The sequence below is a fragment of the Mesocricetus auratus genome, unplaced genomic scaffold, assembly GCF_017639785.1.
Source record: "Mesocricetus auratus isolate SY011 unplaced genomic scaffold, BCM_Maur_2.0 Super-Scaffold_4256, whole genome shotgun sequence".
Classification (NCBI taxonomy): Eukaryota; Metazoa; Chordata; class Mammalia; order Rodentia; family Cricetidae; genus Mesocricetus; species Mesocricetus auratus.
Window position 1 is genome coordinate 121223792 of NW_024429182.1, and position 27039 is coordinate 121250830.

Genomic DNA, 27039 nt, shown 5'->3' on the forward strand with positions numbered 1-27039 from the left:
TTTAATCCACCAACATAGTCTTGACTTAAATCATTGGTTTTAGAGCCACATTGATTAGAATGAACGCAGAGCAACACAACAGGAAGAGGCTTTAAAGTCAAGTCTGGACTCTGTTACTCAGTTGTTCAGTTATTTTTAGGCAAACCTCTTGAGGTTTCTATTGCTGTGATAGAACACGATGACCAAAAGCAACTTGGGGAGGAAAGGGTTTATCTCACCTATAGTTCCACATGATGCCCATTACAGAGGGAAGTTAAGGCAGGAACCTGGAGACAGGAGCTGATACAGAGGCTATGGAGGGTGCTGCTTCCAGGCCTTGCTCCTCATGGCTTGCTCAACCTACTTTCTTATAGAACCCAGGACCACTGGCCCAGGGCCAGCATCACTGACAGCGCGCTAGGCCCTCCCTCATCAATCAACAATCAAGAAAATACAGCATAGGCTTGGCCACAGGCCAACCTGGTAGAGGACATTTTCTCAGTTGAGAGTCTCTCTTCTCAAATGACTGGGTCAAGCTGACATAAAACTAGCCAGCACACACCAACCAAAACTTATTCCCTATATGGTATAAGAGACAAAGCTACCGACCTGGTTGCTGGACAAATGAAATTATATATTTCAGTTCAATGCCTTGTCAATATTATTAGCTAGCCCTTCATTTTATAAATGCTAGGAAAATTAGTTATTCTAAGGACTCCAGTCACTCACAGTCTAGAAAGAAAAAATGAGGAAACATCCCCATCCCCACCCCCACCCCCATCTGGCCCCAGGCCATCTGGACATTCTTATGCTTGCATGAAGGTAAAAGTTCATCTGCCCTGCCTCCAGTTTACAATGTAGGTAGAAGTTTGTCTGAGGTGCATGTTTCAGCTTTAAAAAAAAAAACAAAAACAAAAAAACAAACAACTGCCTACTCTCCTTGGGAAAAATGTGCAGTATCTAACAAAGGTTCTTTCTATGAATATCTCCTGCATGCTTTTAATTGCTTGAATAAGATGGTAAAGTACAGAAAATTCTGATTTTTTTTAATAAGGTAAGCAAACCATGCAATTTAGTGATTAGAAATAATTATCTCTCCAAGGAGAGGGTAACACTAGGGACAAACTGTCCACATGTTATATATAAATGAGGTAGTAAACAAATATTTCCTGAAGGAAGATTATTCAACTTAAAAAAACAAAGCTTAAGCTAGAGAGATGGCTCAGCATTAATGATCATTTGCTGCTCTTCCAAAGAACGTAAGTTCAGTTCCCAGAATTCATATTGGGCAGCTCATACAATTTCTAACTCCAGCTCAGGGGATCCAATGCTTGTTTCTAGCCTCCATGAGTCACACTCCTAACACACTTAGATATAAAAGTAAAACTTAAAAAAAAAACAACCTTTTTACTATCAGGACACACAAACATACATAATTGCTTGATAATATCTTAAGTATTCATTACTCAGTTCCAGTCATTATGAGCCAAATTTAAAGCCAGAATTTTTATCCTGAGTTCTACAAGAGCTCTGAAGCACATATCCCTCCTCCCCCAAAACCGTAATTTTAAAAAATGCGTTTGTTAAGAGTATAGGGAGAGAATGAAAGGAGGGAGGGAGGAAGGCAGGCAGGCAAAACAAAAGAGGTTTCCAAAGCTTTCCTCTTCCTATGTGATTTCAAAGACAAATCTTCCCCTAAACCCCTCAAGTTCACAATCCTGCTACTTCAACCTCCCGAGTGCTGCAATTATAGGCATGCACCACCAACCTGGCCAGAAAGAGCAAGACAGAAATCCTAAAGTCCTATCATAAATCTTCCCTTGCCTTTGGATCAAAGGAACAGCGTAGAAATGGAGGGTTAGGGAAGAACAAATGGAATGTGAGGACTGATGGAAAAAATGAAAAGAGCAGAACTCTCACATTTTATGACGGTGTTCCTATACCGTAACAGTTAAACACAGGAACACCACAATGTCTTGAACCATTTAATCACCCACCAACAAAACTGCTCTCAGAACTTCCTCAAAGTCACAAACCCAGAAGGAAGACTTTTCTTCATAGCTGCTACAATGGTTTTGCCCCTTCAGTCCTTACTATTAGGAAAACCACTTGTGGCATGTAACTGAGTACAGCATGTCCTGCCCCCTCTGCAGTGGGAATGACCTCTTAGAGGACAAAACAGAATTTGCTGTACACAGAAACAACCCCAAGCTCCAAGTTCCAACTTCTCCAGCTCTTCATTAGAGAAAAAGCTTATGTTCTCCACCATAGATCTAGAAAGTTCCAATTAAGCAGTCTGGATGAAGGATGATGTCACCAAACTTAGCAGTGAGTTTCAGGCATCCACACATTAATCAGAATGACTCTATGATTAGTTTATATATATGACATCATACAGTCTGAGTTGCGGTCCCTTCCTAACCACTAAAGGGTGTTAACTGTCATCTGACTTAGTTCATTCTGAAGGACTCCCATGCCTTCTGACTTCAATGCAAGCTTCAACCACTCATGTAACCACCCATGATTTTTCAGAAGATAAATCTAATAAAACTGGTCAAGGCCTGTTTCTAAGCCCTGGCAGTAAGGATTTTTCTTCTTTAAACAGAATACTTACACTCCTTTATGAGTGATCCAGCTAAGCTGTTTGTTTCAGCTTAGGAAGAGAAGGGAGGGAGGGAAGAAGGCAGGTAGACAAAACAAAATAAGTCCCCCACGGTCACTCAGAATACATGGCCTAGCTGGATCACAATTCATTAGCTAGAATCAAACATTAAAGTCATGGAATGGCAATGAGGACAAGGGAAAAATCACAGGAAAGGTGCTTACGTAAGGCCACATGAGACTAGAAGAACCCCTGGTCAAAAGGAACAGAAGGCTCCTCTAATACCTTTGAGAAGATGATGCTGTCCATTTCGTCGCTGGGTGAGTGAAAGAGGTCTGAGTCACTCCCCGATCCTCTCTGAAGCACACCTTCTTTTGAGGCACACTCTGTGCTCAGTCCAACATCTAAGAAGCTTTCACATTCTGAAAAAGAACATTTATTTAACCAATGTTTTAAAAATCCACTCTCTGTTTCATACCAATACTTAGTCATTTTCTCTACCGTTCACCTACCTCTTTGCTCTCCCAACCTTTCTTTCAGTTTAGATATTTACAAAGTTAGAAAGGTCATTGTCTAATTAGTAGCTTTCAGGTATATTAACTGACATAGTTCCTTTTTCTGTTAGGCATATGGTTAAGTTCTGGGAAGATGTTTAATGTGTTCTTGCAAAATGGGCTATTCACAGTTTTGTGGTACAAATGAACAGAGTAAGAGACAATTTCATTGCAGAATTATATAAAGAGTACCATAATAATTAGGCAGGACCTACGAGTTAATCTTATATCTTTCAGTCACAATTATGAGCTTAGTAGATAATTTCACAATGTTAAAGTTCAATGGAAATAGTATGGCTTCTCCAAAAGACCTTAATTATAGGTATTTTAGCCCCCCCCCTTCTATACAGTACACAATAACTTAGTACAGTTGGTAGGTTTGTGTTATTTCTATTCCTGCCTCTTTTGCTACCTGGAAAACACCAAAAAACTCCATATTGTGACTGGAGGGCAATGGGGGCGCTGGCTAAGGAAAGAAACTGTTGTTACTACAACAGTTCAGCTATGTTGAGCTGCTAAAGGGCTAGCTGACAATCATAAGACTATGTCTAAATGTCAGCCAAGAAAAGAAAACCCACATAATACATTTTCATGAAAAATCCACAAATTCACCTCCGGTAGGTGTACCTCTCCTGGCCCCCCTCTCCCCCAAAAGCCAAGCTTGGGATAAGAAGAGGTTAATGTGTGAGATTAAAACTAGCTGCTTGTAGGAAAGAAGAATATGAAGGGGGAAAGCAGTAGAAGAACAACCATAAACCATTACAGTTCTACCTTGACCTTCACTGGGGTAGGGATTCCTGAAAGGCAAACTTAATGTCCACCCTATGTCACATATGCTGGGATATTCTCAAAAGAAATAGAATCCTACTCTCTCCCTACACCTCCTTCCTAATGAATGAAGTGGAATGTATTAGTGTACGAAGTGGAAACAAGAACAAAGAACACTGATTTTAGGATGTTTAGATGGATCCTGCTCAAAAGAAAAATCCCATGCAATTTAACCCTGCAGGTCTTCACTTCTATACCAGTAAAAATGGATGACTAGTACATCCCCAAAGAGTTGCACTGACAGTTAACAGCAAATTAGAAGTGTAATAACTAGACATCTGGTGTGGATGGAGTACACTGGAGGTATGTGATACATATGCCTAAATGAAGTTCATGTTTCGTTAATCCTTTAAGTATGACCAATCTGCTTATTCTGGGAGTTATACTATAAAGGGGTGTCTTAACAATTCACAATTATGGATTATGACCTGACAAAGACTGCAACTCAAATGCAATTCCTTAAACAAATAGATTGAGCCATGATGTCTAGAGGTCCTTCTGTATTACTAATATTCAAATCCCAAGACTTTACTCAACAATCACATGGTAGAAAGTTACACTTTCAGAAAAGTCCCTGATAGTTAAAGGAACCAAAACATAGGTGTGGGTAAACTTTTACTTCCAACACTCTTGAACTGAATTTGTAGACCCTACATAAAACCATACATAATATTCTAAAATAGCACCCCCAAGAAGTGTGAAAAATACAGAAGAAAATATTTTCCATATTTGTTTTCAATACTTCCTTTGCAATACAGTCAGAGTTGAGAAATGACAGAAAAATCTCTCAGGACATAAAAGACTAAGCAATCTTTTCTCAACTTAAATACACTTCAAGGCATCTACAGCTATGTGTCCCCAAAAGACTAGCAAATGAGAAGGCCTCGATGATTTCTAAAGCAGATTAGTAAAAACTTGAACAGTAAATAGAGGCTTTGTTGGTGCAGCAGACTGGAGAACTCAAAACTGTAAAATGTTACTGCTCATTCAGCAGTATAGAAGACAGCACAGGAGTGAGCTCAGAGACACCTTGTTTTCTGTGCAACACCCCTCTAGGAGGCAGCTTAGTAATACCTCACAGATGAAAGACAATGGAATCTAGATACTGAGGAATGTATCTCATGGCAGAACTGGTTGAACCTGGAGTAACATTAGGATTCCTATTGAGGCATGATCTTCCCTCGATTTGTTGTTACTAATATGTATGGGCATGTAAGGGAACACTCACTCTCAATTCTGCCTACAAAGGTTAACAGAAGGAGCCTAAAAAGATTCTAGTGGATGTCCAGGACACATCTCAGCCCAATAAATCTGAATTGCTAAGAGCAGGACCAAGGTATAGTGCATTTTCAAAGCTCTCTTGCCCATAGATACCAGTATTCTACTGTCACTGAGATTTCCTGGAAAGAAGCTGTGTCTGCAAAGACAGATTGATTAGAAATACAGTGATGGGGAGAAGCTGGAATGTTGTAGGTCCAGAGATTAAGTACATTATCTTGATTAGCTTTAGCCCCCAGAATAGCCATTCTCTGTCCACCTCTATGTTGGAACTAATATCCTGTGACTAACAGATAAAAAAATCTTTTGGAATCTGTAAATGTAGCAGACCACTACCTTCCACCAAACCCAAAGCTAAAAACATTAATCAGATGGCATTTGAGGCTTATAAGCAGAGCATCACTCATCTTGTTATAGCCACCTCTCTGATGTTTCTAGCAATGTATTTAAAAAGTTATCTTGATTTATGGCTTTCTATGTTTTATTGATATAAAAACTTCTTTACAAAAGTGCTTCTACATTGGAACATGGAGTTTGGGGTAACCTGTCTGTGTTCCCAGGCTATGGCCACTCAAATTTGGCTCTAGAATAAACTATCTCTTATTCTCATTAAGGCAAGAGCTATGGTTTCTTTTGTTTTTGCATCAAAAGAGCCAAAATTAAATACTGTAGGTTGGTCCCCAGTAACACATATTTATAATTTTATACCACCACATTGCTTTACAAATGAGCAACAATTCATAAAGCCACATAATCACTAAACTTACTAATGATTCCTAAAATAAAATTAAGGAAACCTCTAGTGCTTTTTTCAATTGTGAAACCATGTTTACAAAACTATATCATATATACATATATATACATACATATATACATGCATTCTTTTGGTTTGCTGTTTAATGCACTCTGGAAGGGCAGATTACAACATCAAATTATTTCTTCTAGAGCAGGACTATGAACAGGCCTACCTGAGCTCTGTTTAGAAGTCAAAAGAGAAGCTGCTTCAGGGCATGGCTCTATGGTACACCAGCTTTCTCGGTTGATCTAGAAGAGAAAAACAATTTGTATTAGAGAATAAGGTAACTTTATAGCTCCAGAAAGTTTGTATTGTTCACACCTTCTGACTGTTAGTGTTTTATTGCAAGGCATGTAAAATTATGTCAAAAAAGAAAACAAACTCTACTGTAACATAAAATAGGCAATCTACATTAAGCTAAAAGCTCTCAAAAAGATTTTCAGTAATAATGTCATACAAAAGCAATGGGAAAAGACTCACAAAAAGCAAGCCACAGTACAGACCATGTGTTAAACAAAAAAATTAACAAATACAAAGAAAGAATACTAAAACAAAATATTTGGTGTCACAACTTGAAAATTGGAAAAGCATGCAAAATTTGCTAATTTTAAAAATGCAAAACAATCCCCATTTAAGAATAACTATGCACCACATACTATGTTAAGAATTCATCACTCGCCTGGCCTACAGAATGAGTTCCAGGACAGCCAGGGCTATAGAGAAAAACCCTGTCTCGAAAAACCTAAAAGAATTCCTGAGTCACTTTCTCATCAAATGGTTGTAGCTACAGGAAGTTTGTTATCACTTCTATTCAACAAAAGACAGAAGGTTCAGAAGGGTAAAGCACAGCAGGAATGGTACCCTGAGTAAGTGTGCAGGGCTTGGAAATGCAAATGCACTCCATCTCTTAAGAAACACTGCTTAACTACCGTATCATTACAACCTCCTACTTTCATTGATGTTTAAGAAATATGTTTTTAAATGAACATTAAACATTTCAACAGTCTGTTCTCAGTAACTAATAGAACAAGTAGATAGATACAAGGATCTAGAAAACTTCAGAGACATGCAGCAGGGCACATTCCACTTGGAATGTTCATATGGTGACACACAAAACAACTCAAAATAAAATAAATCTTCTGGGCTCTAATACATAAGCTTCGTATTTAACAGCTTTAAAACTTTGCTTTTTTTTTTTTAAACCACACTATTAAACCAGAAACCCAAATCAAAAAGGAAAAGAAAAAAAGAAAAAAATTTGCAAAGAAAAGAAAACACTACTAAATAACCCACAGCTCTTACAAGAAATATTAAAGAAAATAGGTTGAACTGAAGACAAATTAAAGGTTCCACATCAATATTTGCTGGTATCACTAATGCATTGCTTAGAACAAAAAATTAACACTTTAAAATGCCTTCACTTAAGAAGTTCCAGGAGAAAGATAAACACCAACCCAGCCACAAAGCCCTGGATCTATAATGATTTCTTGCTTGTAAGGCATGCTAGTGCAATGGTGACACAAAGTTTGTAGGAGTAAGCAACCCCCCCTCCCCACACACGTGCACATCGGACACTGCTGAGGTGACCAAGAAGCTGAGACTAGACAGCCCAGGAACCTAGGGTAAAACCAAATACTACCGGTCTAAAAAAAATAAAGTAACAATAAAATAGTTCCTCATGACATTGCTATAGTCATAAGATTGATGCCTTATTCAGCTATCATCAGAGGGACTTCCTCCTGCAGCAAGTGGGAACAAATACAGTATGGTAGTTTGAATGTAATTGGCCCCCACAAGCCCATAGGCAGTAGCAGTATTGGGAGATGTGGCGTTGTCGAAGGAAGTTGTGTCGCTGTGGGAACAGGCTTTGAGGTCTCTTTTGCTTAAGCATCCCTCAGTGTCACAGACTAATTCCTGTTGCCTTCTGATCAAGATGTAGCCAGCACTCTGTCTGCTGCACACCACCACGCTCCCTGCTATGGTGATAATGGACTGAACCTCTGAACTGTAAACTGCCACCCAGTTAAATGTTTTCTTTTGTAAGAGTTGCCATGGTCATGGTGTCTCTTCACAGCACTAGAAATCCCAACTAAGATACACAGAAATCCACAGCCAGATAATGTGCAGAGATAAGCGACCTTCAGATACTCACTTCTAAATGGGATGTCTGTATCAAATCCTTCCTTAAGGGCTCAGAGAACTCTGCACAGAGGAGGAAGAAAGAGTGTACGAGTAGAGGGGAGGGAGGACACCAAGGAATCTAGGCCTTCTAGATACAACAGGGTTGGCATACAAATAAACTCACGGAGACTGAGGCAGCATGCACGGGGCCTGCACAAGTCTGCACCAGATGAGGTCCTAGAGCTGAAAGAAGAAGTGGACACATGCCCCCATCCCAGAAGCAATCTCCAATTGATAACCACTTGCAAATGAAAATATAGTTTCCTGCAAAGGAGTCTCACTGGGGAAACAAACTAATCTACTGCATGTCCAGTAGTAGATGGAAAACAGAAAATGAACTCGAGGGCAACTTTGGGGGTTTTCCTTGTCTCATAATGGTGTGTCACAGATTTTCCCATTTTTTAAAAAGAAATTGTTATTTTTATTTTGTTTTATGTATTTTTCTCTTTTTTTACCCTACAGATCTTTTAGGTATATATTATGGTTTCCAGTTTAATGTTTTTATGGAATTCCTGAATGTGCAAACAAGTGGATCTTTGCATCTATATCTATTCTTCTGCTTTTTCCTTCGGTTTGTTTTATCCTATTCTAATGTGTTAGTACTTATTTTATCTTATTTTGTTTTATTTTGTTACTATCCTATAGAAGTCTGTTTTCTGATAAGACAGGAAGGGGGTGGATCTGGAGGAGAGGAGGAGCTAGGAGGAGTAAAGGGAGGAGAAACTGTAATTTGAATATATTATATGAGGAAAAAAAGTTGATTTTCAATAAAAGGGAAAAAAAATCAAGAAACAGCACAGCACTCAGTGTTTCATAAAGCAGAAAAACAGCTAGTTTCAACAGTCAGAAAAACTGGGCAATAGTATCAGCACAACTCTAACTACCCAGATGAGAAGAGTTACTAGTTACCTATTAGTACCATGAATCTAACAGGGAAACCACAGATTTCAGACACTGATAGGATAATAAAGGATTATTATCAACATTATGAGTAAAAATCATTAAATGTAATTTGAGCCCGATGACACAAATAACTCAAATATTTGTAATTTAAAACTCTTAGTCGGGTGGTGTTAGTGTCCACCTTTAGTTCCAGCACTTGAGAGGCAGAGGCAGGTGAATCTCTGTGAGTCTGATGCCAGCCTGGCTTACAGAGTGAGTTCCAAGACAGCCAGGATTACACACAGAAGCCTTGTCTCAAAAAACAAAACGAACAAAAAGCAAGAAAACCTTTCCTTTAAAGGGAACCCCAGGCCCAGAGGCTTACTGGTGAATCCCACGAATGCTTCAGGAAAGATAATACAAATTTTACACAGTCTCTCAGGAAACAGATAAACAGCAGTTCATAGTTTATTTTCAGGGTCTAGCATCACTGACATCAAAACCAGTTAGAAGCTGAACAGTAACAATCACTCTTAGTTAGGAACAATGGTAAAGAAGAATTAGGAGCGAAGTTTTTGATGCCCCGTCTTAAGCAATATGTGTATTAAGATAAGCATAGCATGAACAAGTGGGTTAAATCCAAGAACAAAAGGTTATCATAGCAATGCAAAAGAAAAGATATATACATAACAGCAATTGACTGGAGGCAGGAAAGGGAAGGGAAATGATATAAATATAGTCTCAAAAAATAATTAAAAAATTCAATTTAGTCTACAAACTCACAAACTGAGGAATACCAAAAGGGGAAAGCAACTTGGTAAAATGTGACATTTACTATAATAAATGATCAGAACACTAATAGAAAAACTGGGTAGTGGTGGTGGCACACACCTGTAATCCCAGCACTCAGGAGGCAGAGGCAGAGAGATCTCTGCGAGTTCAAGGCTAGCCTGGTTTACAGAGTGAGATCCAAGACAACCAGAGCTATATAACACTGTAATACCCAGTCTCGAAAAACCAAAAAACAGCATTAACACAAAATATGCATAAGAAAGCATGCCTATCAGTATCAGTCAACAGGAAAACAATAACAAAGAGGCTGGAGAAACTTTGGTTAGGGGTGCCTGCTGCTCTTCCAGAGGAAACCTATGTAAGGCAGCACAAAATTGCCTGTAACTCCAGCTCCAGGGAATCTGATGGCCTCTTCTGGCCTTTGGGGGGGGGGGGGTACCTGCACATACATGTCATACACATACACACATTTAAAAAAAGTAAATCTGAAAGGCATATAAATAAATGTCCACTAGAACAGCTAAAATTAAAGACTAATAGTACAGAGTGTTGGCCAGAATGTAAAGTAAAGGAAACATGGACATCCTGCTGATGTCATGTGAAAGGAAAATCAAATTTTGCAAACTAGGCTAGCAGTTCCTGTAATATCAGACACATACTTACTTATATTCCACCCAGCAAGATCTTTCTTTTAAAATTCTACACACACAGACACGCAGACGCAGACACACACATACACACACACACCTCATGTGTGTATGCGTGTGGAGGTCAGAGATCAACTCGAGGCAGATAGTTCTCTCATACCACAATATGGATCCCTATTATCAAACTCAGGTCATCAGGCTTGGTCGCAAGCACCTCTACCTACTGTACAATCTTGCTAGTCTTAAACATATTCCTACCCACACTAAGACTTAGCAGCTTAAGTCATGACAAATTCAGATTGACAGAAATAACCTGTAATATATACACACAACACAATACTCCTAAGGAATGATCCACTGATTAAAACAACATGAACCAATCTCAATAGTATTATGTCAAGAGGCAGAGGGCAAAGTCTAGACCCAGGAGCCTACAAGTTTTCAACTGTATGCCATTTTAGAAAAAGGCAAAACTTCAGTGCAAGAAGTCATGTTAGTGATTGACAGGGAGAAGGGGAAACAAGACAGGAATTTTGAGTTGAATCAATATACTCCTATGTGATAGAATAGTGACTATACTATATAATTTAATATTTACTAAAATGAACCAAAATGCAAAGGCAAACTGTGTGTGTGTATGTTTTGGAGCTAAGGATTAAACCCAGGGCTTTGTTGCCCATAGGTAAGTGATCTACCATTTAACCACATCCCTAGACCACTGAATATTTTAGATACTCAAAGTATAAAATGGTTTTTACAAGTACTTTAATTTTCTAATCTCATTGAAATTCAACTAAATTTCTAAATAATATGAACATATTATCATATAGATGAATAGTTAGAACATGAAAAAAGAGGCCATAATTTTATTTAGTGATCTCTTGAATACAATATATACTCATTATATTTGTGATCACTAGTAACAAAATACTCAACCACCATGTTAATAAAAAGAATTTTATTAATGTACACCAAGCTGGATGAGGACTTTGCTAAAAGACATTTTTCTTCCTATTTTTGACAACAGGAGAAATAAATTATTTGTGAGCAACTGCATATGAAATGAAAACCATTTGCTCATTTCTGCTCATTAGTACAGAAAAAAGGAAGGTAGCTGGGACATGTCATAAAAGTGGAACACAATCAGTAGCTTCCCTGGCAGTATACAGAATATCCTTTCCAAAAGGGTAATTTGGTTGTGCAACTAGCAGTAACAAAGTCAGTGACTTTAAAAACATTACCCACATCTTTCAAAGACCCAAAGAGGCATTTAAAAAAGATTTATTATAGAGCATGTGCACAGCATGTACACACACACACACACACACACACACACACACACACACACCACACATGCACATACATGCATGCATATAAATGCAGGTGCCTGAAGAGGCCAGGGGTGTTACATCCCCTGCAGGGTGACCTGACCTTGGTACTTGCAACCAAACTCTGTAAAAGCACTATGTGCTCTTAGCTGCTAAGCCATTTCTCCAGTCCCAGAAGATTTTCTTTAAACAAACAAACAAATAAACAAAGCAAAAGAAAAAGACAAAATCAGACAAAGCCAAACTAAAACAAACAAAACCTAAGTAGTGGCTCAAGGAATTTTCTGATTTTTAACCTGTATCTCATTTTTATTGTGAGATGTTTCTCTGTTACAAATCAAAAGTAAACACTTGAACATAAAAGTGCATTCTGAAGTGAAAAGGTAAAAACTCTTTTTGCTCCTTTTGTGATTACTAAAACAGGAAGAGGCTGTATAAACACTGAAATGAACTTAACAGAAATAAAAAAAGCTTAAGGGATTTTCAACCATGAATGAAGAGCATGGAAATGAACTTCCCTCAACTATGATGCTGCTCTCTCCTTCGCCAGGACCCAAAATGATCTCTTCAGTCAACATCTTAGAAAAGCTAACACTGTGTGTCTTAGAATTTAACCCTTTCCAATACCATACTTGTTGCTCCATGGTCAACGTGTAAGAAAAACATTCTTCACCTTGAATATTCATTTACTACACCCTATATTTCTCTCTCTTTAGACCCTGATATGTTACATTTACTGAGCATTCTATTTTGCAAAAATACACAAAAATGAAAACAAAATAAAAATAATTCTTTTTAGAAGAGAATACATTATGTGATGACACACCAGTGTGAGGAAACATTCTTCCAGAAACTTCCGGCATGTCTGCAGGTCTGGTGACTGAACTCTTGTTCTAGACTCTTTCCAAAGCTGAGTGTGTGTCAAACAGACACAAGTTAGTTGACTTATTAGGTTTAGGAAGCTAAAATCTCAGAACCACCACATTTTTAAACAATCAGTATGCATATATTATTAATTTTTAAAAAATATATAGGTACCAGAAATATTTCAATATGATCAAACCTTTGTGGGGGAAAAAGTCCTAGTTTGAATAAAGTTTTAAATGAGCAATTATGCTTGCATGATCAAATCTAATATTCTTTTCAACCTTTCTATAGTTTCTCAATTTCTATTCTATGTTTATATTCTAATTGTACTTAATAATTATTTTATTATCATGGTACTTGACAGAAAGAGGCATAAATTACTACAATGAGTTCAGTTTGGAAAGATAGTACAGGAAGTTCCTGTATACGCTCTCCCCTTTCTTGTTTTCCAGCATCTAATGTTGCTATGGTACATTTGTCAGTATTAAGAAACCAACTTTGGTACAGTGTTGTTAATGAAACTCCAGATAAAAGTTTCATGCCTACTGACTAGCATTCAGGGTACTGGAAGGGACTCTGTAAGGTACCAAAGGACAAAGGCAATCATCAGTATTACCTGTCACAGCCCTCAGGCTTAACTGCCTATAATTTTATAATGGCACAATAGTGACCAAATGTTTGACTGGATTTAAGGTCTACTCTATGAGATGGATCCTGTACCTGATAGTGCTAAGGGGCCAAGGACAAAGGATTAGGTAAGTCATGGCCTTAGGGGAAAGCCTACTACTATTACTCTGCTAAAGGAACAAAGCAATAAAATAACTAGTGGCAGACTACTGTAGCCATAGACCAGTGCCTCATTCAGCCCTCATCAGAGAAGTTGCTTCTTGCAGTAGACGGCAATTAACAGAAAGACCCAAACTGCACAATGTGCAGAAGACAGAGATTTTGGAGCAGTTAGCACTAAATAGAATGTTTTCATTCAACCCCTCCCTCAAAGTTCAGGGATGTACAAAAGGGAAGAGAGGTAGAAAGACTGTAAGAGCCAGAAGTGGGGGATGACTCCAGGGAAACATTGTTTTCTAGACACATATTGACTCATGGAGGCTGTGGCAGCATGCACAAGATCTATACAGATTCAAGCACTGACAGGGGCAAGTGACATAGAAGCTATTTGCAATTGCTAACTGCTGGCAAAGGGAAATACAAACCAGGGCAGGCCCTATGTCCTATGTCCAGGAGCAGTTGGCCAACACAAAATGAGCTCCATGTTTTATGGCTCTTGTTGCTGTTTTTTTGAGGTGGTGGTAGTGGAGGCTTTTGTTTTAGGGTTTTTTTTTTTTTTTGAGAGAGAGAGAGAGAGAGAGAGGGAGGGAGGGAGGGAGGGAGAGGGGGAAGGAGGGAGGGAGAGGGGGAGGGAAGGAGGGAGGGAAGAGGGGAGGGAAGGAGTGAGGGAGGGAGGGAGGGAAGTGGCAAGGATAAGGATCTGAAAGGAGTTGAGGGAGGGGGAAAAACATGATCAAAATATTGCTGCATGAAAAATATTTTTTAAAGAAAAGGAAAAAAATGGCATACAAATGGACTTTGGGTGCCCATCCAACAATGAGAGATGCATTCTCACCCTGCACTCTGGGGGGAGGGTCTAGGCCCTGCCCTGGATGAACACCCCCATGGAGGGCCTCACCCTCCCTGGGGAAATGAGAGGGTATTGGGGGGAGTGGGCAGGAGGGTGTGGGAGGAGGGGAGGGAAAGGGAGAGGGACCTGGGATTGACATGTGAAGCAACCTTGTTTCTAATTTAAATTTAAAGATAAAAATTTTAAAAAAAGGAAAAAAAAACCAGTTATCTGGATTCACTTGCTCTTCCACTCATGTCCTGTTCTCTCCCAAGTCCATATTGTATTTATTTTCTATGTGAGTGTGTGTATGCATGCATGAGAACATGTATGTAACTGAGCATGTGCAACTATGAAAATTTGCATTTTAACATCTTTATTCAAATTCTCATCCCACAAAACCTAGTCATTTAGACCGTATAATTCCATGTTTTAGACTATTCACAGAGCTATCACCTAATTTCAGAGCACTGTCATGTCGATAAAAAGAAAACCAACATGACAATGACAAGCACTAAGTCATCTTCTGCCTACTGTGGACAGTTCCTATACATGTAGCCATGTGCTCTTGGTCTTCTGTGACTTTTTTTAACGTCAGTTAGCAAAATATTTCCAAGATTCATCCATGTTGTAGTATAACGGTTAAAAATATTCATTTTTACTTGTCTATTCATCAAGTAAAGAACATTTGGGTTGTCTTGACTTTCCACCTGCTATGAATAATACTATGAACATTTTACAGAAATGATTTATACAAGTTTTTCTAGGGACACACATTTTTATTTTTCTTGAGGAAGTACCTAGAAGTGGACTGCTGAATTATGCACCTGTAACTTAGATTTCACTTTTTAGGGAATATGGTTTGTTTTCCAGAGTGGCTATACTATTTGGCAAGTTTGCCACATTTTTGTTCTTATCTGTGGTTTTTCTTGTCATCATAACAGATGTGACCTTCATTCTCTCCTGAAGTAGTTTTGTTTTAAAATAGAAAACCATTTTTTTTTATTTTGTTACTTTCTTGAAAAAGGAGGTACTAGGGGATGCTTTATTCTTTCTTCCTTTCCTTTTTAAAAATAATAATATAATAATAAAAACCCACATGTTAAACATTTTCTGTGATCAAGCACTATACCAAATCTTTTTTTACTCACTCTTATAGAAAATGCTTTAACTTTTATTTTTAAGATTTAATTTTAATTATGTGCATGCGAAGCACTATATCAAATCTTAAAACTGCAGTTAAAACCTTCTCAGAGAGCTGAGAGTTTTTATGAGAAACTTGTCAGTGTGGTCAATAAGTTTGCCTCAGCATCTTTTTCAGTAACCGTGTGCTGACCAAGACAATGTGTGTTACTGTGTACAAAATTTCTAGGCCTACATACAACTTTTCTGGTCAAGATACAAATGTTATATTTAAGACAGACAGACATACAGACAAAAAGACACACTATAGCAGGTGGGCTGACTCAGACATTACACACACTAATCTAGAAGCTACAGAACTGTGGGATATTATTTTTTCTGAAGTTAGGGAAGCAATAAGCTACAAGAAAAGTCATATCCACTATGCCGACTGCTGTGGAGAAATAAAAATTAACTTAAAAAAAACCCAAAACACGATCTGTTACTGGGCTGTAGATATGGCTCAGTGGTTATGAACACTGGCTGCTCTTCCAGAGTTCTATTCCTACTCATATGGTAGATCACAACAATCTGTAACTTGGGTCACATGTGAAAAACAACACAAAACTATGAGCAAAACAGCTAAGACACATCATAGCACTCACAGAGACTGAGACAGCAGCAATGGGTCTGCACCAGATGCGGTCCTAGAGGTGAAAGAAGTGGATACACTCCCTAATTGATAATTCAACTGACAACCACTTGCAAATAAAATTTAGTTTCTCCAAGGGAGTCTCACTGAAGAAACAAACTACTGTTTTTTTGGTTGTTTGTTTTTCAAGGCAGTGTTTCTCTGTGTAGCAGCCCAGATTGTCCTGGAATTTACTTTGTAGACCAGGCTGGTCTCAAACTTAGTGAGATCCCCTGTCCTCTGCCTGCAGAGTGCTGGAATTAAAGGCATATGTCACCACAGTAGCTGACACAAACCACTTTTAAGGGTATGATGCATGTCCAGCAGTAAATGGATCAGAAAACAAACTCAATGGCATTTTCAGAGGTACCTTCTCTCATAATGTCCTGTCAGGATTTTTTTTTGGTTTGGTTAATCTTATAGTTTTATTCTGATGTGTTAGGTTTGATTTTATTTTATTATTATCCATTAGAAGCCTGTGTGTTTTTGATGAAGAGACAGAAAGGGGTGGATAGGGATGGAAGGGGAGATGGGGAGGAGTTGGGAGGAATAGAGGGAGGAAAAAAAACATAATCAGGATATATTATGTGAGAAAAAAGGTATTTTCAATAAGAGGAGGGAAAAGACACTTCATAGCCTTTTGAGTGACAAGAAAGACTGTTAGGAATCCAAGGGAAGTTATGCTATCCTTGTTGAACACATGAACCATGTGTATCACTACTGAGGGCCCTAGAGCCTTTATGTATAATTCAGGTTAGAGACTTTTACTTCAGATAGTTAGTAGAAGCAAAAGAAGTCCAGTGATTTTTACAAGTAATTTTACTAAGCAAATAACAGGAGATAGGGGTAAAATGAAAGTATGCTTTATTCTCTAGGGCAGTAGGCAAGGATGACAAGTTCAGCATCGTACTGAGAAGATCACTACAGAAATATAGAAACAAGATAGCAAACTGGAGAATAGGTGGGGGAATTCTGCAGACAAAGAACCCAGAAGAAGAATCTGAACCAGTCTGGTATAGAGGCAGCACATTCTCTAGAATACAGAAAGAGATTTAAGTGGAAAATTGAGGAAAAAGCAGAATTCACAAAAAGAGACATGCAGATACAGAGAACTTAGAGGAGAAGAAGATGTACATGATTTAATTATGTCAAATCTGAGATGTAACATGTTTTTCAACAAGGTGCAAGAGGTATAAAGTGAAGTTTTAGGTCTAGTTCCATACATTCTTGAGGCAATATGTTAAAAAAAAAGTGTGTAAGAGAGCCAAGACTTTGTTCGGTAACACACGCTTAAAGGTGAGCTTAGCTTAAGTTAGCTCATATTCACTGGCTTCTTACAAATACAAACATCATATTAGGAAAACACAAATCAAAACCAGAATGAGCCATCACTTCATAATCATTATGCTCATACTTAAAAAAATAACATAAGTCTTGGGAATGTAGAGAAACTAGAAGTCTTTTGAACTGGTGGTAGGATGTTACTGGCATAAAATGTTAGAGCCACTGAGGAAAACAATATGGCCATTCCTAAAAGCCACAACTACCTTGGCTCGGCAATTTCTCTTCTGACAATATACCCAAAAGAATGAAAGCTGGGATTCAAACAGATACTTACATACAATGGTCAGAGCAGCACCAATCACAATAGCTAAACAGTTAACAGAGCTAAGTAGTCAGGGGTGTGTGTATGTGAAGAAATAGGCCATATGATATTACAAAGAATGCTATTTAGCCTTTAAAAGGAAGGAAATTCTGACATATATTACAACTTGTATAAACATCATATATATTATGCTAAGTAACTAGATAGCCACAAATGAACAGATACAGCATGGCTCCACTTGCAAGGCATCTAGAAGAGTCAAAATCAGACAGAAAGTAGGATAATGGTTTTCAGGGATGAGAGGAATGGAGGGAGATTCATTGTTTAACAGGTGTAAAGCTTCACTTTGGGAAAATGGAAATGTTCTGAGCTATGTAGTAGTGACAGCTAAAAAAAAAAGTGTAACTTAATATCACTGAATATATACTGTACTCACAAATGGTTAAAACGGTAAATTTATTATGTATATACTATATAACAGATTAAGAAGTGAGTGTACAGCAGTTTAAGAGATTTAAACAAAAGTTGACAAGCATTCCACAAAGCCAAATCATAGGCAGTAATCTGAGCCTGGTGCTACCAGTCATGGTCAATGCCATTAGCCAGAGGGCAATCTCTGCGTTGCTGTAAGGAATGTTAAAACATGAATCAGCATTTTCAACCACATCCTGTGTAACAGCAATGCAGAGCATATCATACTCATGTGTGAAAAATATTGTGCTTTACCATGTAAGTAAGATGCTCAAGAGATAGAACTTGGTTTACAGCAGAATCACTGATGTGGCAGACAGGTTTGCACCACTTTAACTCAGTACTATTCTTTTTGTCCACAGCTTCATTCCCATGCAACACCAAGGCAACCAAAGCCACAATATGTGGTTTCATTACAAATATCTTCATACAGTTGCTATAGATCAGACACAATGCCAGGCACTGAGCACACGTGTGTTGTAGGGGATCAAAAATTAACAGGTATTTCTGATTAAAGCAAAGTTTAGTCATCTATTAGTCCCTTTCCCAAAAAATTCTCTCTACAGGTAGCGTGTTTGCACATCAAGAATAAACTGACTCTTTGCATTATACCCTTCTTTGTTATTTTTTAAAGTCTATTCTGAATAGGCTTAGCAAAAGGTTCACATCATTGTGGATACCACTAGTATTTTGAGATTATGAGATTGCCCCCATAGATTTTGCTCTCATGCAACCACACAGCTACTAATAAAATACAGGTTGGGTAAGTGACTCAATAGCTAGAAAAAGCAGGGACTAGTTAAAGATGATTCAGAAATTTCACTTAGCAGGTAGCTAATAATTAGAAACAGATTTTAGTATTTGTCTCATTTGGAGAAAAAAGTCACTCAGAACACACTAGTGATTCTTCAGCTAAAAAATGTTACTGCCTCTGCCCTGCTGATAAGTGTTGCCATGAAAACCAGCTCAGACATCACAGGGACTCAGTACCCCAAAGTTCTAGTGAGTTACAGTGTATACGGAGTACAGGATAATGAAAGGTACATTATAAGAAATGTCAGACCCAGCCTGTTTTTTTTTTCCCATTCCTTCAGTGCAGCCCGAGGACCTCTGTGATAACCCGAGCCACCCATCCTGAGATTCTACAGTTTGAAAATAGAGGCACATATTTTCAAAATATGTTGTTCCTGCCAGTGTCAGTGCTATTGTTTATAAATAAACATCCTAATAATACAATACAGGTTATGGTAACACCCAGTCTTCCCGGCCACTACCAACACTTATTTCCTCTGCAACCTTCTTAGGCAATCCAGTCAAAGATAGGAGGCTGAAGAAAAGGAAGCAGAAACCCACAATTTGAACACACAAGCCAACACTTGATTCAAAATTGTATCAGGTAACCCTGTACCTGAGAAACTATGTCTGGCTGTCCTTATGTCCTTCAGTTTTGTTGCAATGTACCCCAAAACTTTTAAACGATGTAGGTTTCCAGAGGATGAGGATTTCTTTGGAAAATACCCTAGAGCCAGAGACAGACTACTCCTGTCTAAGCACTGAGCATGGAGAGAGAACTGTCATTTTCTAAGTATTTTCATTTGTCATATAGAAAACTACTAAGACACAGTGAGTGCTAAAATCATCCCAAATCAGGAATTAATCTTATATTAACAAGTCCGATCACACATTGAGTGCCTCTATTTTGGTATGTTAGCATGGGAGTAAGCCTCAAACACTTGGTGTCTTCTAGGAATGCTCTCATTTGCCACAGTCTAGTTACAGAAGGCTGGCATCAGTCCACATGAAGTCAACGTTAGTTTATTGAAGAACAATGGGGAAAAGGGCATGTTGGTACCAAAGGGCCTCTGCCAACAATTAAAACGATTTCATATCCCGTTTTAAATATATGATTCATAGTTATAAATCATTTATCAAAAGAGCTAGAAGCCATGTCTGTATCAAGATGAAAGAAGCAAGGGATGAATGTCATATGCAAAGGAAGAGAGGGATGTCTATGAGTATCCTGTGTTGTGGGAGCACTCAACACAATCCAGCTAGGTTTTACTATTTATAAGACACTTCAGAAAGTCTACGTGGAGTCAAGCTTGGTACACACCTGTAATCACAGCATTTGGGATGTGGGGGCAGTACTCATAGGAGTTTAAGGTCAGCCTTGACTATGTTGGGGTCTGCCCTGATGGGATTCCTACACTGCCAGAATGATCTTTTTAACAGTAAAGTGAGAAAGGGTCTCCACCATGGCTGCCTGCTTTTGTGCATCAATTCTTGCTCCTGCCTTATTAACACTTAACTTGCAGCTTGCCGTGCAGAATGTTCCTACCTGTCAGGATGTACTTATCAGTTTGTCACTTCCTCAGGGACTCTGCCCATTCCATTTAGAAAATTTCCTTCATCCTTCATACAGACATCCTCTCCTCCCCTGGAGTGCTGCCCCAATGAAGGACCCTACTACTTGTCTGTGTCTTATCACACAGTTTCCTCTTGTTTCTCTGGTTACTGTTGATCTTATGAAGAGTCCCTCACAGACTCAGCCCGTCTGCCCTGTGATAGGTATTTAATGCTTTTATAATGTTCAGTTCTCAGTCATATTTCTAGTATTTCTTCATAGAAGATGAGGTAAAATAGTCACTGCCTGACAAATACGGCTCAAGTCAAATAACTCATGGAAAAAGGAAAAAGAAACAGTTATCTCCAAATTAAGAAGCCTGAACTCATGCCCAACTAGGCTGTATAACACTACTTGTTTTTTGATTTCTTTTTATTTGACCTTATTAATTTTTTAGAGTTGAAGTATATGGGTGTTTTGCCTGTATATACACATGTGTGAGTGATGCATGTGAAATTCAGAGGATGCCCTGGCACTGGAGTTAGGGATGGCTGTAAGTCATCGTGTGAGTGCTAGGAATCAAATCCAGGCCCTCTGTAAGAACAAGTGCTTTTAACCACCAAGCCTCTTTCATGCCCCTATTTATTATTTTAGGGATACAATAATGATTTTCATGATGACATTTAAATATGCACATCACTGTACTTTGCTATTTGCCCCCATAACCATCTCTTGTCCTTTCTCCCCACTTCTGCCATCAAAACAGTATCATCTTGATGGGGAAGGAGGAAGGAGGCAAGAGGAAAGGAGAAGGAAAGAGAGATTCTTTGTGACACACAGTGAAAGAGTGTTCAGTCGTTCCCTGGCCTGTGAAATCAAAAAGCATCATAAAACAAAGATCCTAGAAAGTAGCCTCTCTACATTTATTATATAAGAGGGCAAAATATCAAAAGATAATTGTTATCTATCATAGGAAATGACTTTTCAGAGAAATTAAAACCAACAACATCTTTGGAACAAGTTCAAAACACCAAATTACAAAGTAGGCCTGGCAAGTTAAACCACCTGAGAGTGATTACTGAGAGACAAGGACACCACTACACCACAAATCACAACTCCTCTTAGTGCCACACCCAATGTGGGATTTCACTGGCTTCTGTGTCTCACTTTCTGAGCTCATTTGCCAGCTTCCCTTAGGGAGAGGTTGAGGTAACCCACACCTGAAAGGCCCAAGGAAGGGGGTTTGAGTGTTAGGTCAGCTGAGGCTGCTTTAGCTGATTTAATAAGTGCTTATCTTGGTGCAGGGGAGAGGGGCAGCAGTTCAGGGGGAGGAGGATCAGTGGATTAAGGTGCTTGCTGCTACTCCTCAGGACCTGAGTTTGATTCCTAGGGCCCACAAGGTGTAAGGACAGAACAAACTCCCTCAAGCGGTCCTCTGACCACAACAGGTGAGCCATGCCACAAACATATCAACAAAAATATTAAATGCAATAAAAGAAAACCAGTATCTCAAGTACTTATCTCAAGTACTAAACTGAGTTGATACCAATAATAGATCTCTACTAGGTCCTTAATCCAGACGTTATATTAGCACTTTATCCAAAATTACTCCTTTTCTACTTAACCGTCTCCACTCTCCCAAATTTAGATGATCAGGTTCTTTGGCATTAGCCAAGTACTTGGTTGACTTCCAGTTTCCCTGCCTTTGCCAGAAAACTGCTAAACTTCCAAAAAGTACTTCATGAGTTGTCCAACATTCCCAGACTCCGGTCTTACCGAATGTAGATGTTCTTACTAATTTTAGATTCAAGGATGCCTTCTGTGAACAATTAGCCTATCCAGAGTCTCCACCCCCTTCCTGCTTAGACACCCAACATTACTAATGATGTGAAATCAAACAAATACAGCTTGTCAACAGTCAGAAGCTACAGCAGAAAAAAATCAAATCAAACGAGAAGAACAGCTCAGCCACATTAGTGTGTAGGCTGACTGGAGACACTTCCAAAAGAAAAGAATAAGGTCTTCTCTTTCCCCTGGGGAACAAAGAATGAGACAGCAGGAGAACAGATAGGAAAGACAGACAACAGACAAAAGGACCAAGAGACAGAAAGGGAAGCTTACAGAGAAAGAGATTCAGGCAGAAGGGGGGGGGTAGAATTGGAGTGTGGGGATGGGGCAAGCAACCAAAGACAGGCATCCAGCAAAAGGGTGACTCTGAAGGTAGATTCCCTCTTTGTGATCCTTCAATATGAGGCTCTCCTAACACAGACTCTATTTAAAACAAGTAAACTGCATTTCAGTAATAAGTCCATTGATGGAATTTCTCTCCCTTCTCTCTCTCTCCCCCTCCCCCCCTCTCTCTCTCTCACACACACACACACACACACACACTGCTTCTGTTCAGACATTCCTTTACATAATTTGAAAATCACCCCTCTTGCCCTTCTTCTATCACTGTTAGCCCAGGCTTTCTCACACTTCATCCCAGTTTAGAAAGGATCAAGACATGGCTACTGGATACAGGGAGAAAGCAGACTGGAGACCTTCACAATGAAAAAGGTGTGGCCCCTTCTTACCTTCAGTAACACCACATCGACAGTCCTGTCCACCTTGGAGATGTCACACAGACTATAGCGCCTCTTGTGCCGTTCATACATTTTGTCCAGATGTAGAAAAGAAGAGACAAAATGTAGACATATACCTACTGAACCCAGGGACCAATGTGCTCACACAGGTCCAGAATTCCAAATTTCTCACAGTGGGCCGGAGACTTCTGCTTCCAGATTCCTCTATACAGAAAACTCTTGGTTAAGAAAATTAAAAAAAAAAAAAAAAAAAAGAATCCAATTCCACGAATGGAGTGAGAACTTTCTGGCAACTTCAGAGCGCTGAGGCAATGAGTTTGTAATTCATACTATAAGCAGTAACTGCCTCAAGACTGTTGCTGTGCAGATCTTGACGGAAAGAGAAGCACAGATCTTGTCCATCACTGCCGAGAACTCCGGTAGAAAAATTAAGAACAAACTGGCTGAGCATAATGGTTGGCACATGTATCCAGAAAACCCAGAGCCAGTAATAAAAATTCAGTGTGCACTCTGCCACAAAGAGAGGAGGATTAAAAAAAGGAAGATGGCTATTTCAAAGGGATGCCATGAGAGAATTCTTTAAGACAACAAAGACAAGGAAACCTATACAGGAAAAATTAAAAAAAAAAAAAGAAAGGAAAACAAAACCAAGTTGAAGGTACTTTCTTAGCCAGTCTCTAGCTCCTTCAGCAGTGGCAGGGCTGGATTTTGACTTAAGTTGAAAATATCTAAGGACAGCGGAGTACAAGGAAAACAGACCACTCCTCCAGATGTCCTCCCTCCTTCCCTCCCTAGTTGGCTGCTTCTAGCTAGCCCGCCCCTCCGCAGCCTCCACACCCTTTACCCTGCTCTCTCAAGATCGTCATTACTTGCCCTTTCAGATCTGCACCAACAGCCTTGGAGGTTTGAAAACCTAATTGCAGTGGTGGGAACATGATTCATCTACAGACGAAGAGAAAAAACAAGGCTTCCTTTTCCAACAGGCTTCCTCCTGCTCCTCCTCCTTGCAAGTCCCCAGTGAAAAAGGCTCTGTCAGACATGGCAAGAAGCAACCTCAGTCCCTTTGAAGTCGGTTGTATGCTAATAAAGAAAGGGGGTGTTATCCTAAACACTACAAGTCTGTACAGCAGCCTTAGCTATTCAGGGAAAATGCAGAACACTGATCCAGCCAAAGCATATACTGTATTTCCCTGCAGAATGCAAAGCAATGATTTAATATCAGAAAAATGTTAGCCAAATATTTTCAGAGTTATGTTTCTAGGATGTAGAATTGTCTATAAAAATGTCTGGCAATGTTTGGAAATTGCAAGAGTTAAGGTTTTGTTATATCTGGGTTTGGGAAAGCTTTAAAGAAAGTTAAAGAGATGGTATAGGATAATGTACTCTTGTGACTAAAAAGAGTCACTTGGCTGAGACTTCCTTCCTCTTCGCATCTCTCATTCACATGAACTGGGTCCAGTGCAGGACTCTATGACTTCATTTGTGTGTTTTCCTGCTACTCCAGACCTTTCTGTTGCCAACCTACTTCTCCTTAGGAGCAGCCCTAGTCTAGAAAGCAATCATTCACTTTCAGACATTCTCTTATTTTAACCGACTTTGGAGGGGTAAGAAGGCAGAGGAATGGAAGAAGCGAAAAAGGGTGAGTGTTGGGGGGGCAGCAGCAGAGACAGACAAAAAAGTGGGCTGGGTGTGGTGACTTATGCCTCTAATCCCAGTACTTTGGAGACAGAAGCAGGAAGATCTCCGTGAGTATGAGGCCAGCCTGGTCTACACAGTGAGTTACATGACAGCGAGGCCTTTATAAGGAGACCCTGTCTCAAAACCAAACCAAAGAAAGGAAAATAAGGCATATTAACTCTTTCTGAGAGAAGCTGTCCTATATTCTTTGAGCTAGTCAGAGAGTAGTCCCTTACACAGCCATAGAGAATGTGAATGTACAGTTTTAAATACCACAACAGAAAGGAAGAGATTAAAAATCCCAGTTTCTCTCAATATTGCTAGCAAAGTTGGTGAAAGGTATTTTCTTTTGGAAGCTGTAAAAGAGGCAGAGAAGGCCTGATGACTCACCATTTCCTCAGGCCAGGTGTTCAAAGCTGCTAACCCAGTTTAAGAGAAATACAGTAAACCCAGCTAAGGCTGCAAGTGTTTTCTCTCATTCATCTGTCTACCCAGATATCAGTCTCAACTCTATCTAACACAGTCTCATGTTTTCTGACCCTCCTAGGTATATTAAAAGCCTGAAGGTGGGCGATGTCCTCTTTCTTACGCCCTACAGAACAAGCCTTGGCTCTCCCATGGCAGCCCCATGTACAGGAAACATGTGCTGCTTTCAGTACAGATGATGCTAAAAACAGTAAAAACAAGACAATTAAAGAGATTAAGAAGTTGTAAATAAAATTCTTCCTTGAGCTAACCAAGAGCATGGGATTCTGACCAGCATTTACAAACACTTTCATCCTATGTGGTTTAAGGACATAGATCAGAAGGTCCTGGAGGGGCAGGCTTTAGTGTACAGAAAACTGACTGCCTATTATCTTTTATGGATCAACTTTCACCAAGCCATAATTTTGAATCCCCTTTTCCCGATGAACACACAGCTGCCCACCCCCTGTTCCCAACATGGTCTGCTCCTCACTGCCTTTCCTTTCTGCTCTAATTAGAATCAAATGTTTCCTGCTTGCGAGTTCCCAGGCATCTCTCTAGGGAACCCGTGATGCTTTAATCACTGACAAGCTCTTCTATACCAACTCTATCAAACTAAGTAAAGATGATCTATATCAGTTTAATAGACATTCTGTGCTTGCATAAGAAGCAAACAAATAAAAACCAAGGTCTTTGTCCTTGGAAACTTTACATAATCAGAGAGAAATGTTTCAAAACCATTATAATTTTCTGAACTACACTAGAGAGCTTGCTTGAAATATGTTGATTAACCATTTTGTCTGCTGGCTTTGTGCTAGAAATCTAGATTTCTCTCTCCTCTCTGCACATATAAACATACTAAAAAGACAGTTTACAATTGTCCTTACTAATTTATTTCTTCTCAGAGAACAAATGCTCTGGGTGGGGCAGAAAGTCTGTTTGCTTTCCCCTTTGGATCTGCTTGGCAATTCCCCCCACAGAACACAGAATCTGTAGGCCGTGCTTTTTGCTGCTGATGCTACAATTCCAGGCGTTTTATCGAAAACATCTGGAACCACTGAACAGTTATTCTGTTAGGATTTTGAAACGCAGCAACCAATCGTTTCACATCTACACCAGAACTAGAAGCTACAAATTTAAAGAAGACTGTAAGTCTTTTTCTCTGTTTCTTCAAGTTTGGGAACTTGCAGGAAGACAGATTGTTTGTAAGCATGTACAATGGAAGTTGTTTACAGTATCAATCCCCATCTCCTCTTTGTGACTGTCAGCCCACCCTCTATATACAAGGAGTGCCAAGCCCTTCAAGAGAAGCAGAAGTACTCTTAGATTATTGCATGCCATGGGCCTAACATGTAAACTCAGCACAAGACTCTACTAAGGATTTTTACACACTTTTAACTGCCACATTTCTGCCCGTGAGTTGAAATTTTCTTCATTTCAGGATTAAATACTTTTATCCAAATTGTCTAGAGTTTAGGGACCAACACCGTGTAGTTCTTTGGTTCCAGTTAGGGTAGAAGCTTGCAGGAAGTCTACAGCAAAGCTTCTGAATTAGGATGCCACCTAGCGGAAATCCTGAAACTATGGGCCAAAAAAGCTTGTGTCTCTAAGGCTGTTGAGTACCTTTTCTGAAAGCCTTAAGTGAACATGAGGTAGTAACCCTAAACATATAAAGATCAACTCAGCTTGGTGGGAAACACAGGACACTGAAGTGAAAATCAGCATCCTT

The 27039-nt window shown here is 39.2% G+C and overlaps 1 protein-coding gene across 9 annotated transcripts in view; it reads right to left on the minus strand.

Moving 5' to 3' along the window:
- Akap13 (A-kinase anchoring protein 13) overlaps positions 1–27039 on the minus strand; it is a 300754-nt gene that overhangs the window by 85626 nt on the left and 188089 nt on the right. For 8 of the 9 annotated variants that reach the window (XM_040730180.1, XM_040730175.1, XM_040730179.1 and 5 more), the window contains 2 exons: positions 6210–6285; positions 2867–3003 (listed from right to left, as the gene is read on the minus strand). In XM_040730180.1, coding sequence (XP_040586114.1) covers positions 2867–3003; positions 6210–6285 — 213 coding nt within the window. Of the gene's footprint in view, positions 1–2866; positions 3004–6209; positions 6286–23159; positions 23933–27039 lie in introns of those variants that run through there. The other variant, XM_040730184.1, reaches the window with a different exon arrangement.